This window comes from Furipterus horrens, unplaced genomic scaffold (genome assembly GCF_987537825.1).
Source record: "Furipterus horrens unplaced genomic scaffold, mFurHor1.1.pri manual_scaffold_6, whole genome shotgun sequence".
NCBI lineage: Eukaryota > Metazoa > Chordata > Mammalia > Chiroptera > Furipteridae > Furipterus > Furipterus horrens.
Genome location: NW_028327176.1, coordinates 104,919,477 through 104,937,820, shown reverse-complemented (window position 1 = coordinate 104,937,820; position 18,344 = coordinate 104,919,477). Strand labels below are relative to the sequence as shown.

Here is an 18,344-nt window from a genome sequence, read left to right as displayed (position 1 = left end):
GAAGGACAGGCTCTGCATGTGTGGCTCTCAGACGTGGCTGCATGTTCCAGCACTCTGGGGAGCTCACTGACATGCTGGTGCCCCAAAGGATCAGGCTTCACTGGAGGATGTCCCAGGCATAGACATCTTAAATAAAATTCCTCCAGGGATTCAAATGTGCAGTCAGGGTTGAATACCAGGCTCTCTACTCATGGGATTGTAAGGTTTAGCCTCAAAGGAGTCATGGCAGACAGTATGGACAGGTGGTCAGGCCAAGGATGACCAATGCGAGCAGAGTACAGGCGGGGAGAGGCCACCATGGCTGGGGTGGCAGTGGTGGCGAGGTTCAGGTGGTTTAGCAGCTAGACTGCTCTCAAGGAAAAGGCTATGGGTGACAGATAGGTGACCAAGGCCAGCTTGAGGGACCATGAGCCAGCACCGACTCAGTTTTTGATTTTTCATCCTATCCAGTTAGCAGTTACTGAGCACTTCCTGTATGTGTGTTGTTAGTTACTTGAGAAGGGTGTGAGGACAGGTGAGCCAGCACAGCCTCGCCCCCAGGAGTGCCACCTGAGCAAAACTGTGAAGGAGTGTGTGGACGTGATGGCATGGTCAGGTGTGCAACAGCGCGCTTCTTGAGGAAGAATGCATCACACCCTGGCGGCAGGTGGGGAAGGTTTTGGGGCTTACAGTTGAGCTGGGTTATGAAGGATGAGTGAGATTGTGATTGGCAGGGGTTTTTTTTGGGAAGGGGGGGATACAAAGTAAGAGAGACTAAAATCCCCAAAAGAAAAAAGTGAGTAGCACGTTTTGCTGAAATAGAGTACATGCATCTGTTCTAAATAAATAGAGGCAGTTGGAACGGAAGGGTCAGTGGCACTCAGAAAAGGTCTGGGGACAAGAGTGATCAGATTTTGGGTGGGGGTAGGAAACACCTGTATATGTGGATAGGGCTTTGTGTTTGCTGGAATGCCTTCTCATGCCTAGTCACCTGACATTTCCCCGCGAGCTTGACAGAACATGTCTGAGACAACAGCACACGTGAGAATGCTCGTGCCTTGCTGCACACAGAGAGCAACGACAGCCCTTGGAGAGAAACGGGCCTGGTTAATGGGGAGAGTTTTGCTCTTCACTGGAGAGAGAAGGCCAAGGACAGTTAGCTGTCTCTGGGAACAGCAGGCGTGGACGCACATGGAGGGCTGTGATACGACATTCCTGCTTTCCGTGCTGCATTTGCCACGTCCATTGCGCTTCCCCACACTCATGGCGCCTCCTTTAAACATTTTTGTTTAGAGGAGAAGCAGTTAACTCTACTGATGAGCTGTTTCCAGAGGCTTCCTGGAGAAGGCCTGGGTCTGGCCTTCTCCCCTGACCTCCCACGTGCTCCAGAACAGTGTGTGTGGGGGGGTGCTGCTCCGCCCCGCTGCACATCAGGAACACCTGGGGAGCTTTACACAGTCACCTAGACCAGCTGGGGTACTGCAGATATCCTTGATCTTAAAGACGGGGAAAATGAGGCTCAGGGGTCAGATGACTTGCCCGTGGCTGCACGGGCCAGCAAGGCAGGTTGGAAACTAGGCAGCTGATTCTTGAGTCCAAGCTTTGAATGTTTTGTCATCTCTCCCCTGCTGGCTAAATTGCCAGAGTACTGATCTGCTCCGTGGCAACCACAGTTTTTTTCACAGCACAACTGACATTTTAAAGGCAGCTTCTGAATAAACAAACCAGAAGTGTGGGGTGTTATGCCTTGTCCCATGGCCCACAGTAGGGCAGATGTGAAATCAGCACCTGGAATTCTCCATTTCTGAAGCTCAGGTTTAGGCTTTGGGGCTGCTGTTTGCAGTGTAGTTGACCAGCATGCTTGGGGAGGCCTCAGCTAGGTCTGTGACCTCCAGAAGGCTAGCACTCATCTTTTATTAGTTCCTGCCTTCCCCGTGCTAATAGCTAAACTAATTGAATGAGTGCATGCATGAGTGAATGAGTGGCAGACAAACTTGTACCCTTAGCTGTGAGCTCTCAGCTGGCCAGGCACAGCTGATTTCATTCCATCTGCAGTGGGTACAAGTCTAGATACCTGCAGGGCCCAGGGTTGTTCTGTTTGCTTTAGATGCAGGCATTGGGAGGGATGCTGTTAAGTGGAAGAGAAACAAAGCCAGGGCTAACTATGCCTTAGGTAAAACCCTTCATTGGAGGAGCCTGTGGTCTGAGATGTAAAAGGGGTGGACCCTGGGGGCTGGTGGCAGGCTCCCCTTGATTCTTTGGATGTCACCAAGAGACTAAAATGAAACTACTTTTCTTTATTTTACAGGTCACTGCCAAGACTGCCTTCCTATTTATTTTACCTCAGTATAATGTTAGTGTGCCTACAGCAGGTAAGCAAAGCACTAGTCTTATCTTTCCTTGGCCCTGATAACTCTGAATGACTTACAGAACTTCCTTTTTCTGTATACTTGCATGATCCTTTTAGATTTTTAAACTCAGCACCCAATCTCCTCCTACTGTTAAGATATAGCTGCAGGCCGCATTCAGCCTTAGTGGGGCTCTGCAGGCCTGGGTTCTCAGGGCACACCACCAGGACACGCACCTGTTTTCATTGCAAAGCCCTGAGTACCCTCTTGATGAATAAAGAAAGAATTTTTAATAGCTGAATCTGATTTTCTCCTCTTCATTCTGTAGTAGAGAGGTGAGTTTAAGGTGAGATTCCTTACTTTGCTGGGTTTCACTCATGACTAGGTGAAAGACTTTGGGGACAAATTCCTTAACCCATGGCTCATGGAGGATGGAGCTTGGAATCTTTTTTGGACTGCCTGCCCCCTACAGTCTATGTAGCAGAGGCGGATTAAGGTCGGTTGAGGCCCTGGGCACAGAAGAAAATATTGGACCCCTTAAAAAAAAGAGAGACAGGGAAAAAATAATACATGTTAACCATATTTTTAAATAAATAAAAAATATTATGTACTATTAATGTTTTATTTCCAATAAAATTTGAATATAACATATGTATAATATAATTAATAATAGCATAATAATAACGAAGTTTTGATATTGTTTCATTTTTCTAGCCACCAATGAAAAGAAAAATGTAAAATTTAATTGTCTGAATGATTAGAATACTAGAGAAGAGATTTTTTATTATAGTGCAATAAATTAATGATTAATTAAAATTCAAACATTATTCATAAACTATGAAAATCCAGGTGCTGATGTAACAACAGGAATTAATTTTATCTTAATATAATTTCAACTTACCTGAATATTTATAGGCACAGAAAACTATTTTTAAAACCGTGAATGAAACAAATACATACCCACAAACTAATTCACGTCCCTGCGTATTTGCATATATCGTAAGTCTGCACTGCAGGAGAACCTTTGTAAGTACAAAGTAGCAAATATGATTCTATTGCCCTGATGAGTGATAGCACAGCTGCACGGGGCCTATGCAGCGTAGTATGTGTATAATATGCAGTGTAGTAATGAAATAATGAAAATAAGCGAATATAAGCATGCTATCAGGTTTTACCTCTGATTGTAAACTTGTACGTAATTAAAATTGCACATATGAATCCAAACTTCGTATCATTAGAAAAAAGTGTAAAGTTGGGGTTTTGCGGGGCCCTTCAGAAGTTGGGGCCCAGGGTGCGCACCTGGTGCGCCCGCTGTTAAATACACCTCTGAAGAAGCCATGCTTCTGGGACAGCCAGATCAGTTTCTCCTTAGGAGAATCAGCTAAGGGATGCTGGCAGGAGAGGACGAAAACTCCATTCTCGTGTAAGAAGGAACAGAAAAACTGTGGCCAGCACCGGTAGACAGGAAACCAGGCAAATGCCTGCCCATCCCAAGGCACACTCACAGCCCTGGTGGGCACAGTGGGTTGTCTCTCTCAGTGCCATGTGGCCCAAAGTCAAAGTCAGTCTTCTCTACTGCCAGCTCTTGAAGGTCCTAGTTACTAAGACATCTCTAAACCTAGCTCAGCTTATGATTAACTAATTTAAAATTTATAAGTTTTTTTTTAATTGCGGTAAAATATAGCCAACATAAAATTTATTATCTTACCCATGTTTAAGTTTACAGTTCAGTGGCATTAAGTACATCCCCACTTTTGTGTAGTCATTACCACCATCCATCCCAGAACTCCTCATCTCGCAGAACTGAAGCTCTGCATCTACTAAACAGCAGCTCACACCCCCTCTCCACCCTGGCCCCTGGCAGCCACCCTTCCGCTTTCTGTCTCTGTGAATCCAACTGTTCTGGATACCTCATGTAAGTTTAACCATATAGTATTTGTCTTTTCCCAACTGCTTAAAGTTTAATTTTAAATAAACAGTTTTTCCAAATACATTTACATGAGTGATGCATGTCTTTCCGAGGACATTTATAAAACGCAGATAAACATAAGAAGATAACAGTCATAAATGACCCCACCAGCCAGCAAAAATGACAGTTAACATTTTGGAGTATGGATTCTTAACCTACTTCTTTCACTGTTAGTGTACAGTGAACCTTTTTTACATGTCAGTAATGGTTACTTTATTCAGTAAGACATTTTGAAAAGCTATAGAGTATTTCTTAATAAGGATTACCACAAGTTATGTATTCTATCTAGTGTTAATGGATATTTAAGTTTCCAGTTATTTTTGTAAACAGGGCTATAGTAAACATTTTTGTGACTAAATTTTTGAATGTATTAATAATAATTTTCTTAGCATAGATTCCTGTTACTGGAATTTCTGGGTCAAGTAGTATGTAGAAGTTAAAGGTTTTATGTATGTATTGCCAAAATACTGTCTGCCATCTAATTCTCAGAATTTATAAATTCTAAGGTTTTTTTTGTAAACATAAAATACATAAGCTTTCCTTTTTATTTAATGTTAGAATGCCAATTTACTAATTTATAAAGAGAGATTTAGCTATCAAATGTTGTGCTTGTATTTTTGTTGCATTTATCCCTGAAGTCAATTTATATGGGATGCCAGATCATGATCCAGCACAGCTTTGTTAATTTAACGTAAGCAAGGATTGTCCTGGGGACCGTAGCAGTTGATGTGCATGTGACCAGATGATATGCCTTTATTACAGGAAGGGACTATTTGTAAAGCCAAATCGTGATCAGGGGGTTGATTTTTAAGTTTGGAAACGTTCTCAGAGAAATTTGTAGGCAAATAATATCTTAAAAGCATCCCTTTCACAGCCAGGATGAGAAGTGTAGACTTTATGCTCAAAAGTTGAACTCAGAGCCTCTGAGCATAAAGAGCATCCCACTGTGATTTAGGGGTGTGTGCCAGTATTGATCATATCATGCCTTCATTTGTTTTAAGTAATTAATTGATCAAGCCAGATAAATATTTGTGTGCCTCCTCTGCACCAGGCCCTGGGTGTAATTTATAAAACACATCTGATCTCTGATTCATGGAACTTACCATTTGATTAGGGAGGGGTTGTTAATAAGCAAGCAAACAATAAGTAAGTCGTCGGCAGCCGTCCGTCTCGAGAGACGATGGTGTAGCTTCTTAAGAGTCCATCTGCACCGCCGAGAATGGCTGTGCAGTCCGACTCGGGAGTGACATGGTAGTATCTGTCTCCTCCCGTGTTGAATCGACATCTTGCGATGACGCTGAAGCTACAGAGCCTGGGCGGGGTGATATGGAGGGTCTGCTGTTGCCCATGCAGCAGACCCCCCCTCTCTTCGCAGCTGAAGGGTCCAAGGGAAAGACGGAGTCAATACAGCTTGGCTTCAGGTGCGCCGCAGGAGTTGCCGGTGTTGACTACAACGTCAAACTGCCTTAGGGACTCCGGCTCCGGATTTTCTGTCGGGGTTTACTCCCTTAGCCTTTCCCCTGAAGAGGTATGCCGCAAGGCAGCGGAGGTTTTTTGGAGTCAGAGTTTTCCTTCTCTGATGTACCCTGACTGGAAGATCGAACCAGCGACACTTAGCTCGCAGGCCGACGCTTAATCCACTGAGCCAAACCAGCCAGGGCAGAAAGGGAGGATAAAGGATTGTTAAATAGCCTGTCTTTTGTATGAATCTTTCCATTTGGGGCTATTCAAAATATGACAAGCAAATAATCAAGAGAGACAATGAAATCAGAATAGCCTGCAGTTAATTTTGTTTTGAGCTCTTTAATCACCGATAATATTTGGTTTGTAAGTACTGCAGGAAAGCAAACTTCTCATGGGAAAAAACTTGTTCACAATAACTGGTCTGTTGAGGTTGCGAATTTGAAAACCCTTCCTACAAATCTGAGGCTGGAGGTGCTTGGGAATGTATCCTTTTTGTGTAACTGGGGCAAATTCAGATTTCTGAGATTTCTTCTTTATACAGCATGTAACTTGTTCAACTGGATGTTTAAAATTTGCATTTCAGTACAGTCTTCGCTTGTAGTGGCTTACCATTTCTAAATCCCTGTGTCTCCCCTTGGCTAAGGTTTTTAAGTTCCACGGAAGCTAGCTAATGGTAATGGCGATGAGTTCTCTTGCTTGTTTTGTTTTATTCTCTCGTCTCTGCTGTCTTCTTCCCAGCTCCTAGCAAACTAGGCTTAAACAAAAGAAATATATTGTCTCACAGTTCTTGAGGCTGGAAGTGCAAGATCAAAACCATCAGGGCTCTGCTCCCTCGGAAGGCTTTAGGGAAGGGTCTGTTCAGCCTCTCTCCCAGCTTCTGGTTGTTCCCTGGTTGGTGGCAGCACGAGGCCCATCTTCCCGTGGCTTTCACTCTGCATGCATGTCAATCTCTGTCCAGATTTTCCCTTTATACAAGGAATCAGTCATACTGGATCAGGGGCCCATTCTGCTCCGTGATGACCTCAGCTGATGGCCTCAACAGCCCTGTTTCCCAATCAGGTCACATTCTGGAGTGCTGGGGGTTAGAACTTCAACATATGAATTTTGGGGGGACACAATTCAACTCATAACGCCAGCTCTAAATGTAGGATTTTGTCACTTTATAGGTTAGTTAAGAAGGTAAAGCTCCGTTCAGAGAGAGGAACTAAAAGAGGAGATGGGCACAGTCATTGCAGTAATAACTTGTGCCTCCTGATTGAGTGTCTGCCATGCCAGCATCCTTGCGGTTTTCTTTAAGGTCAACAGCAGTGAAGCAGGAAATGTTCCTTGTTACCAAATCCTGACTCTCCTTATTCCCACTTACAGCCCTGTTAGGGTTGTTAGACTTAGGGAAAAAAGATCTAAGATCACCAGTTAAATTTGAATTTCAGATAAACAAATACTTTTTTTTTTAATTATCAGTATATCCTAAATTATGCATGGGACATAATTCTACTAGAAAATTATTCTTTATGTGAAATTGGAGTTTAACTGGCTGTCCTGTGTTTTGTCTGTCTGCCATGTACCCTGCCCAGCTCTGGCAAGGAATAAAATGTCAGGGTTCTGGTCTTACCGTTAGATATTCTGAGTCTTCTTTTTGATTAAAATACCACAAAGCATCTGGTATTATGGTAAGCAACATATAGACTGTAAAAGGTCAGCAAAGACTAGAGGTTTGATTTTTTTGTTTTTTTCCCCCCAGACAGACTCAAGGCCTGCTGGCTTCCTTTCTGATATAGAACAGGTGACTCAAACAGGCTAAGTGTTTGCAAGGTTGTTTGGCCTTATGCCACTAATTTGCTGAATTGTCTTGGGCAAACCACTTAACATCTGGGTCTCCACCTCTCATGTGCAAGATTGAAAGTGGTGGTCCCTGTCTCAACCCCAGTGTTTCCTGAAGACAGGAAGCCCTAGGAGCCTCCCACGCACTTGCCACTCATGTAGTATCGCCATGCCCTGGAAACTTGTTAGAGGTGCAGCCTCTCAGGCCCCACCACAGACCTACTGCATCAGAACAGGGTTTCCTGGTTAAACTCTGAGAAGCAGTGTTCTTAGTTCCCTGGGCAGAAAGCTCCCACATAGACTTTCAAATGACCCCATCCTTCTAACCCCAAAGGTATGACAGGGCAACCCATGAAATCCAGTGACTCATTTGCATCTTTCTGTTGTCTCTGAACCTTGGTTTTTCTACAAGTGTTTGGTCTGCAGGGTTGGGGAGGTAGGGAGTACCGCTGGGTGGATGTGGTTTCAGGCTGGGGCTGCCGTGCCCTCAGAAGTCAGAGACACGTTTGCAAGGCACGATGGGTAGGAATCACGGAGCTCCGCTGTCCCTGAGCCTGCCTGCTGCTGCACACCTAGAACAAAAGGATGACGGTGGGGGACCTCTTCCAGAGAAGGGTTTGTTTTCCAGTAATGAAAGGTGACAAGGACCCATCCCTGGGATCTGTTGGGCCCCATCTGGTTTTATGGCCACCAGCTGTTGTGTGGCATTTTGAAGCTAGAGATGAAAAGCCCAGAAACCTCCCATACCATAGCTTTGCCATTGTTCTCACAGTCCCTTCTAGGATGAGACTGCCCTGCACTGTAAAAACAACCTCAGACAGATGGTTTTAAAGCCTCACTCAGCCTAAGGCCTTTGTCCAAGGCTCCGAGTGTGTTTCTGTTCCCTGCACTGGCTGGTCGGAGTTGATCTTGTCTTGTGCTTGTATCATAGCCTTGAAATACTGGCATCACATACCACACGAAGCCCCTCTTTGTAAGCTGAGCCTGTGAGGGATGAAAAAGGGAAGAGACAGGTGGGCAACAGTGGCCCTGGGGATGGAAGCCTTACTTGATGACAGATGAAACTACCCCACCCAGACCTGTGGCCTGTCCTACTGGAGGAGACTTCAGACTCGTGTGGGCTGGCCCGGTCCTTTTATAGCCAAGGGAACTAGGGGTGCAGAGAGTTGATTGACTGTCCCAAGGATGTGCCAGTAAGGTCAGAGGAAGGGCTAGGTTTGCTAAATAGGCTGGTGGGCAAAGGGGGAACCTAACTAGGGAGGCAGAGACCTGGCTCCATCCTGGTCCCTCAAGCCCAATGTCAAACAGCCACCGAGATCCTCTTTGGACCCAAAGTCCTGTCTGTACAGATAAGAGAAACCAGAGACCTGGCATTATTGGAGGCCCTCTTTAAAAGAGTGGGAGCCTCTGATCCAGGACCTACAGCCAGCTCTGGACTTGATTTTCTTGTTTTCCAGTAAAACTTACTGTCTTAGCGCATTCAGTCTGCTATAACTAAACGCCACGGACTAGATAGCTAATAACAAAATTATTTCTTGTACTTCTGGAGGCTGGAAGTCTGAGGCTTCTTGTTATAGCCACGTGGTAGAAGAGGCCAGGGAGCTCTGCAGGGTCTCTTGTAAGGCACTAATCTCATTCATGGGGGCTCCACCCTCATGACTTAAGCTCCTCCTGAAGGACTTATGTCTCAAACCATTACAGTGGGCACTAGGATTCGAACATGTGAATTGAGGTGGTGAGGGCGGGCCACAAACATTCAGAGTACAGCACTTGTTATTTAAGTCTAACAATTGTGCAGAGAAGTGGACAAACCATAAAAGGTCAGCTCCATGAGTTTTCACAAAGTGAGCACCCTTTATTCATATAACCAGCACCCCTTCCAACCCAAACTTCATTTTATCCGATTTCTTGTTACAGCCCAGAGAATTATCCCATTCAGTGTGGAACTTCCAGAGATTTAAGGGAGGAGAGCCACTGAGTTGGTGTGTGGCGCACTGTTAACCAGACTGAAGTGCTGGAACAGGGGCCAGACCCTGCTGGTGACATCTCTGACCTGTGGCTTCCGGCTGCCTCTTCTCCTTCATCACTTCTGAACCAGCTCGCCCTTTCCCTTCCCTCACACAACCTCTGACCTGAATCCCACCCCACCTTTCTTCATGTTGTTTCTCCTGATCAGATCTTTTCTTCCTTCTAGGTAGGACAGTCTTTCTTACTCAGCTGTTCTTTTGGAAATATTTTTGCCCTTAATTTAGCAATGGGCTTGCTTACATTATTTTTATCCAAGTTTTTTTCTTTTTTTGAAAAGCCATGATTTTAGGCATTTTTTGGTATGTGATCTTCAGAAATTATTTTTCCTTTATGGCTTTCAATGAATTAAACAACAAAGTTCACACCCTCTGCAGCTGTAGACGTTCTGTCCCACTGCATGTGTTCTGCCCAGGCTGATTGCGTGGCGAAGCCTGAGGTTTGCAAACTTCAGCGGAGGCGAGGTGCGCTCCTGCCCCTAGGGATTGTGCTCTTTGTTTTTTGAAGGCCACAGGGAGCGTTCTACAACCTTATAAAAAGGGATGGCACATCAATGGAAACAATTTAGAAGCTAAGCACTTTTATTTTCAAATTCTCTTTAACACTTCTCTTATTTTTGCTATATCTTTGTACATCAGAAGAAAAGTCTTTTTCTTGTCTTCCTACCTTACTGTAAAATTGGGGGAAATATGTTCCAGTCATGCAGTATGGGGTTAAAATGGTAACTTTGAAGATCCCTCAGCTATATCTTTACTTGTCTGGGCACCCTGAAGGGTGCACGGCATGTGTGTGTGTGTGTGTGTGTTTGTTTGGGTTGCCATGACAAAGTACCACAGACCAGGTGGCTTAAACAACAGAAATTTACTGTCACATTTATAGAAGCTGGAAGTCGGCAGCACTGGTTCCCTTGAGAGCTGTGAGGGAAGGATCTGTTCCACATCTTTCTCCTGGGCTCATAATGACTGTCTACCCCTGTGTGTGTCTCTCTCTGTGTCCGAATTTCCCCTTTTTATAAAGACACTGGTTGTATTGGATTAGGACCCACCTTAATGTCTTGATTCCCCTATCTCCAAATAAGGTCCTATCTGAAGTACCGTGGGTTAGGACTCCAATATGTGTTTTTCTCTGTTAGGTGGGAGGAACCACAATTCAACCCCTAACTGTGTGCATGTGAGAACCACGATGGCACTTGTGGTTCAAATGCCACAGGCCACGTGTCCAGGTTGGGAGGTTAGAGAGGATGTGGCCTGCAACCTTGGGAGAGGGGCCAGGGTGGAGGTCAGAATGCTGCTGGGTGTCCTGCGCTTGTCCGTAGCTCCTCTTCTCTCCCTGGCACCTTTGGGGTTTAATGGATGCACTCTCTGTGTGATTTGAAGGGGAGTCGGCAAGCAGAGAGGCCTGGTGGGCAGATGGTGGGCCTTGGCCCCTGGCATCTGCGTGTGGTTAGAGTTACTGCTGGCCTCCAAGCCTGGGCTGCTTGTCTGTAAATGGGGCTAATACTCAGGATTACTGTGAGGAGTTAATGATGCCACTTACAAGACGTGCTCACTACAGCGCCTGGCACAAAGCCAGTGCTCAGTAAATGGCTTGTAGTTGTTTGTATCGTTCCCCTACATGTGCACCCCAGTGGGAGTATTTTTGTGTGTGCAGGGCGGTAACTGTTCTGTTCCTTTAGCTTCTGATTCTTTCTGTTGGAAGTAGTCATAACGGTCTCACCGATTTGTGTAACACTTTACCCTACAGTTCCTAAGGCAGCTATCTGTATAGCTTTGAGAGAAAAGATAGATAGTAGGTATCCCCATTGTCCAGAAGAGTTATATGAGGCAGAGAGACCGTGGATCACATGACAGGCAGCTGGCATCTCCAGACATGAGCTTCAGGTCTCTTCATGTCTGGTCAGGGCCGTGATGGGAAAAACAAAACAAAACAAAACAAAACAAAAAAACAGTGTGACGAGGTAGGGAAGACACCGCTTTTAAAATTTGATTTGTACAAAGCAGGAGGAAGTTGAAGAATTATTTATTTAAAAATTTTTGAATAGAAAATACACTCACATGGTTCAGATAAAATCTGCACAAAAACTTAGAGTGGAAGTCTTGCTGCTACCTGCCCCCCTTCCTTTGACACCCCCACCCCCTGTGTGCAATCACCATTATTCCCTGTATGTGCTTACAGAATTTATGTCACCTGCCAGTGTTTCTTCATGCAAATACACATACATAGTTCTCTTTCCTTCTCTTTTTCACATAGTAAGTGAATACTGTGTGTTCTGTCTGTACCTTGCTTTTTTCTTACACTAAATAATGTATTCTGGAAATCATTTTATCACTATGTAGAGAACATCATCATTTTCTTAAGGAATTGTATTGAAGTTCGTATAACACGTGCAGTAAAGCACACATGCTTCTTGAGAGGACAGCATCATGGATTTTTACATATGTGCACGCCCATGTAACTAACTGCCATCTAGAGCAGGGCACAGCTCCCGGCTCCCTGTGCTCCTGGCCAACAGTCCCTCAACGCAACCACTGTTCTGTTTTCTGTCTCCTGATTTGTTTTACCTGTTCTTGATCTTCATTTCTCCCTGATTTTTAAAAGCAGCTGCTTTGTTTACATCAGTGCTTGTTAAATTTTAGCATGACTCAGAATCACCAGGGGATGTTGTTAAACACAGATTCCTGGGCTGTTATTTTGAGTTTCTGATTCAGTAGGCCTGGGGCAGGTATGCAGAATATGCATCCCTAAGCTCCAGGTGAGGCTGATGCTGTGCGTCCACAGCCACACTTTGTGGAGTATTGTGGCCGTGGCTTGTTTAACCAGTCACCTACAGATGAAAACAATTCGGGTTGCTTCCATTAGTTTATTGTTAAACACAGTGCTGCTGTATGTAACTTGTACGCATGTTACTTTGAACAAGGCAGGTATTAGCTGTAAGGTAAATTCCCGGAAATGGAATTTCACTGTTTCCGCATCAAAGGGTCAATGCATTTGTAATCTTCATAAATACTGCCACGTTGCCCTTCCAAAGAGGTGGTGCGTTTGCATTCCCACCAGCAGTGTGTGAGAGAGAGCCTGCTCCCCTACAGTCTCAACAAGAGTGCATTGTCAAGCTCCGGAGTTTTGCCCATCTGATAAGTATAAAATAGTATCTCATTGTAGTTTTAATTTACATTTCTCTTCTGTGTAAGGTTGATCATCTTTTTAAATGTATAAGGGCCATCTGTGTTTTCTTTTTCCTGTGAATTATCTGTTCATATCCTTTGCCCATTCCATGTCTTTTTCATCCCCAAGTTCTAGGAGCTATTTACATATTAGCAAGATTAGCCCTTTGTGAATGATCTGAATTGAAAATATCCCGCCCTAGGTGATCATTTGCCTCTTGAGTTTGCTTATGGTAGGTTTTTTTCACACTTAAGTTCAGATTCATATAAATGAATGAATGAATGAATGATTTGAAAGAGTGTGAAGACAGTTGGCCGTAAGCACAGAAACCAGTAAAAAATAAATTTTACAAATGCAGACTTGCGGGGCTTAGGCAGGAAGCTGGGCAGGAGAGGAGCATCTAAGTTGTGTATTGATGCCAGTTTTTCAGACAGAGGCAGGAGCCTCACCAGCAAATGCTTGGACTCTTAGATATGAAAAGCACACCAAGTGGCCACGAACGAGCTCAGGCCATGGGAGAAGGTCAGAGCCTGCACAGTAGTGTTGAGATGACATCGGAACACATAAAGGCAGGCAGGAGAGTGCTTATGGGTGATACCAAAGGGAACAGAAAAATCTCTTTAGTCAGAGGAAGCAAAGCAGGAGGTCAGTAAAAATGTTACTCCTGAGAAGGGACAGCTGGTAACAGAGCTCATGAAAGCCACCAAGGCTCTTATTGATTATTTAAGTTGTCTTCTAAAACTGTGATCAGAGATAAACAAAGCAAGTGTTACTTTTGATGGGAGATGAGCTAACTCCTCTACAGTGGGAAAATGGTTATTGAAATTGAATGTGCTTTCTTCCAAAAGTAGATGAATTTCTACAGTAGGGTTTATTGCTGTACTCCATGGGGTTGTGTGTAGGAAGAAGACTCATAGAATGTTGGTGTTGGAAAAATGTCAGGGGTCATCTAGGCTGGAGAGTGCAAATTGGTGGCCTGTGGTCAGAATTGGCTTCAGACGTGTTTTCTTTGGCCAGTTTGGTGTTGGCCCATAAAGTGTTTTGAAAGTTTTTAAATTAGTCACCAGTATTTTAAAATTAGATGATTTCATGTAAAGATCTCTGTCTTTGCTTTTGAAATATCGAGAATCTGGCCACCCTGAGCTGCAACCCTTCGATGGCCACAGTGGCTGAGAAGCACCTTCCCACACCTTCCTTTAACCCCTGGGACACATGATATGCAGTTTTCCACAGTCACCACTCCTCTCTAGTGTGTCCTTAACATTGAGACTGTCAGTTGCCATTTATCCCAGTTTTAACTGTTGTTTTTGTTTTAATAAGGTTAAAGGAAAGTGGGTATTTCTTCAACTTGTTCCTCTCCAGGTGGAAATGAGAAAGATAGACCAACAGGATGATACGTTGAAGGAAAAACAGTGTAAAGTGGACTGTGGAAGAATGACTTTTTCTATCCCATGCAGCAGACCTCTGTGTGCAAAGGATTTGCCTTCAGACACCTTGACCTCTTTGCTCATTTGTGTTACCCACCTGGTCTCTGTAGGCATTTTGCTGTGACTTATGACCAGAATCACCTCTCTGGTCTAATAGCTCAGAGATGTGCTGATGCTTTCTCATATAAAAAAATATGACATGTTACTTACCGTCAAACTTCTGTTATTCTTTATGAAAACTCATGTGAGACAGGGCAGTGCTTACCAAGTAGGAACTCAAATGGGTTGGGAGGGGATTTTTATAAGAATTAGTGAGCAACCAAAAGTTTAAAAAGAAAAAAATCAAAAGCATTAATTTGTTCATAGCCTCTTAGGAGAACACAAATTTCAATCTCCATAGCTCTGTTGAAAGCAAATGGGGGTCAAACCAATTTCCTTTCCTGCTCTGATCAAAAGGAGAATACCACACAGGGGCAGTGTGGAGAAAATGTGTATGAATCAGAGCACAGCTTTGGGGTGTTTGTGTGTGATGCTACTTGTTAGGCTTGTAGGAGATAGGGATCAAAGGAGTCGCTTCTTACTAGTAAAGATTCAGGCCTGGGGAGGACATGAGGGGGCTGGGTTGACCCCAAAGTGGCTTTTGGACATCGGGAGACCTGAGAAGTGGCCCATTCCCCTTAACTCTCCGAATCCTGTTTCTTCATTCGTTTTCCTTCCTCATCTCGTGAGATGGTTCTGAGGATTAAGCAAGACAGCACATGCTGAAGAATCGTGAAACCAGGGAGGACTACAGATTACAGATGAGATTCCGGAAGGACTTCTAGACTCATTCCCCACAGCTAGTCTATCAGCTGGTTCTTTTGACGTCATCGCCCACATCTCTCTAAACTTGTAGTCTCTCCACTGTTCTGCCACAGTTCTCGGGGCACCTGTCACCACCGCAGTCCAGTCCCCTGGCCCGGAATGCCTGTAGGCGCCCTGTGACTGCTCTCCCTGCCTCTCTAACCATTCAGCACATGGCAGGGAGCGATCCATATAAATGCGTATTCAACTAATATCCATTGCCTTTCAGATACTTTGCCGTGACCTGTAAGGGGGCATTTGGTCTCATGGCCCTCACCCTCTGCTGCCTGCCCCACCCTGCTCTCCAGCTTCATCCGTTCCTCAGTTCACCCACTCTCACCAGCTCTCCCCCATGCACTCCTCGGCTTCCCTGGCCCCCCTTCGACCACCCTCTGTGAGGCTTCTGCTCCTTGTTATTTCCCCCTCAGCCTTTGCTTCATGCCGGAGTACTTAATCACACCTGGTCACTGGTATTTGTTTTAAATTGTGGTAAAATACACAAAATATAAAATTTACAATCTTTACCATTTTGAAGTGTCCAGTGCAGTAGTGTTAAGAACATGCACATTGTTGGACAACCAATCTTGCAAAACTGAAACCTTGTACCCATTAAACAACAAGTTTCCATTCCTCTTTACCCAGCCCCTGGCCACCACCACTCTATTTTCTGTTTCCATGAATTTGACTACTCTAGAAACTTCATATGATGGAGTCATACAGTATTTGTCTTTCTGTGACTGGCTTATCGTATTTAGCATAGTGTCCTCTAGCTTCATCTAAGTTGTAGTATGTGACAGGATTTCCTTCCTTTTTATAGCCAAATAATACTCTATTATATATGTACACCACATTTTGTGTTTTCCGTTCACCTGTAGATAAACACTTGGGTTGTTTCCACCTTTGGCTATTGTGAATAATGCTGCTATGAACCTGGGTATACAAATATTTCTTCAAGATCCTGTTTCTAGTTCTTTTGAGTATATATCCAGAATTGGAATTGCTGGATCATATGGTAGTTCTATTTTTAATTTTGAGGGACCACCATGCTGTTTTCCACAGTGAGTGTACCATTTTATATTCCCACAAGCCATACACAATGATTCTAATTTATACACATCCTCACCAAGTTATTTCCTGTTGCTTTTTTTTCAAATTGTAACCATTCTAGGTGTGTGAGGTGGTGTCTCACTGTGGTTTTGATTTGTAGTTCCCTCATGATAGTGATGTTGAGCACTTTTCCATGTACCTGTCGGCCATTGATATGTCTTCTCTGGAGAAATATCTATACAAGTCCTTTGCCATTTTTTAGTGTGGTTGCTTGTTTGTTGTAGAGTTCTTTGGCCTCTGGATTTTCAGTATAGGAGAATTTGATGTGTGCCCTGTAAGCGCCAAAAGGGCAGGGCTGTTCCTACCTTGTTCACTGCCATCTCCTCAGTGCCCAGCATGGAGCCTTGAACATGGTTTATTGGTCGACAATCAAACATGCATGTAGTTCTCAACAGCTAAGAAACAAAAGACTGTATTACTTCACACATTCATTCTTATTTCAAGAAGGATTTAAGGCTATGGTCACATCTCTGGAACCATGGCACTTGTGGTGAAGAACATTAGGTGACTCCCAATATGCTTTAAAATGGATAATCCAAAGTCTTGGCAGGTGTTATTTCACTGTTTTTGAACTGCTTTTTAACTCCCACTTTGCCTAATAATGCTGGTCTTGATGATGAGACTTTGCACGTGTTTAGTAATTTTATAGTTTCAAAATATGCTGCCGTCTAATTAGTCTCCTTTAATCCTCCCTTCTGGAAAAGGCAGAGGAAACGTAATTTGAGCCTTACACATGGAAGGGAGCAAGAAGAGGCCGAGCCCCACCCCCATGGCCAGTGTCTTCTCCTCTGCTCCCCCTCCCAGGTCTCAGCCCCTTCGGAGGGGCAGTCACCTGGTCTTACCCATTCTCTACCTCTGACAGCCCTGTCTGTCCCCTCATGTCTCTCCTCCTGCCCTTGTAGTTCTTTACCTCCGGACATAATGCTGTTGTTCACTGCTGCCAGACAGACTTTCCAAAAACCCCAATTTTATCATTTTCCTGTTGAATCTGAATTTTTCGATCTTTCCATGTAGCCTTCAGAGTAAAGCCCACACCCTTTCATATGGCACCCAGGCCGTTCACAGCGTCCTTATCACCTACCATGACTCCCTCTCCTGTTCCTGTAGCTTCCCAGCCTCATTCCCTGCATGCTTTTCCGATGCCACCTCCTCTGCCTAGGATGGCCCCCCATCACCCCCTGACCACCCCTACCTGTTCCTGGGCTTTCTGTTCGCCCTGACCTGCTACCTCACCACCTTCACCCCAGCTGGAGTCAGGCCCTCGCCTGCCTTGGCTCTCCGGGTTGCTGTGTTTACTTCTTGGTACTCCATGCCTGTCCGTAGGTAATGGTGCATTCATTTGTCGGTCTCCTTGCAGGTCTGAGCACTCTGAAGCCAGGGCATTGTCTTCTGTCCATATTTCAACAGGTAGCCCAGTGCCTCTCACAGAGTAGGTCTTTGTGGAAAGGAGGAGGGAGAGAAAAGGGGAAGTTTGTCTGATTCAGGTTTCATGTGTCCCCTGTCCTTGCTGTCCCCGTTCACTCCATCATCACTGCCCTGTCACATTCTCCCAGTTAGGGGTGGCTGATGCTGTGATTGACTCTCAGAGAATTGGGTCTACTTTGTTTGGTGGCCACCCTGAAACTCACCTGCCTTCTGGTAACTGCGTCTCAGCAAAGAGATGATTTATGCATGTGACTCGGCGCGAATGCAGCGCAGCTGGAAAGGTGGCCAGAGCGTGTGCTGGTGGGAGGAGGTTTACCGAGCAGCAGGAATCCAGACCCAAGTTCACAGCTGCCTACAACCATGTAGCCTGCTAACTCAAATGCAGGTGTAAATGCTCTGCCCATGGAGGAGACTGTCCTAGCCAAGCTTTATAAGACTTACATATTTGGGATTCTGATTAATTACTGTTAAATAATATTTTTGTAAACTACCATTTATTGCATCCTTACAATGGCTATAGGCACTGTGATAAGCACCTTGCCTACAAATTAATCTCATTTTATTCTCACAATAATGTAATTCTCCCAACATCAACAACAAAGATAGCAAACACATATATAGCAGTTACTTTGCTACAAATACAATTCTAAGCACTGCATTTATTGAGTCATCTAATTCTCACAATAACCCTAGGATATGGAAACTGCTGTTATCCTCATTTTACAGATGAGGAAACTGAGGCACAGAAAGACCGCCCCACACACACATTAGAGA

The 18,344-nt window shown here is 44.5% G+C and overlaps 1 protein-coding gene across 2 annotated transcripts in view; it reads left to right on the top strand.

The window, feature by feature from the left end:
• Positions 1 to 18,344, top strand: part of TRAM2 (translocation associated membrane protein 2) — a 72,612-nt gene that overhangs the window by 39,756 nt on the left and 14,512 nt on the right. For both annotated transcript variants that reach the window (XM_090282582.1, XM_090282583.1), the window contains exon 2: positions 2,288 to 2,351. In XM_090282582.1, the coding sequence (XP_090138708.1) occupies positions 2,288 to 2,351 (64 nt within the window). The remainder of the gene's footprint in view (positions 1 to 2,287; positions 2,352 to 18,344) is intronic.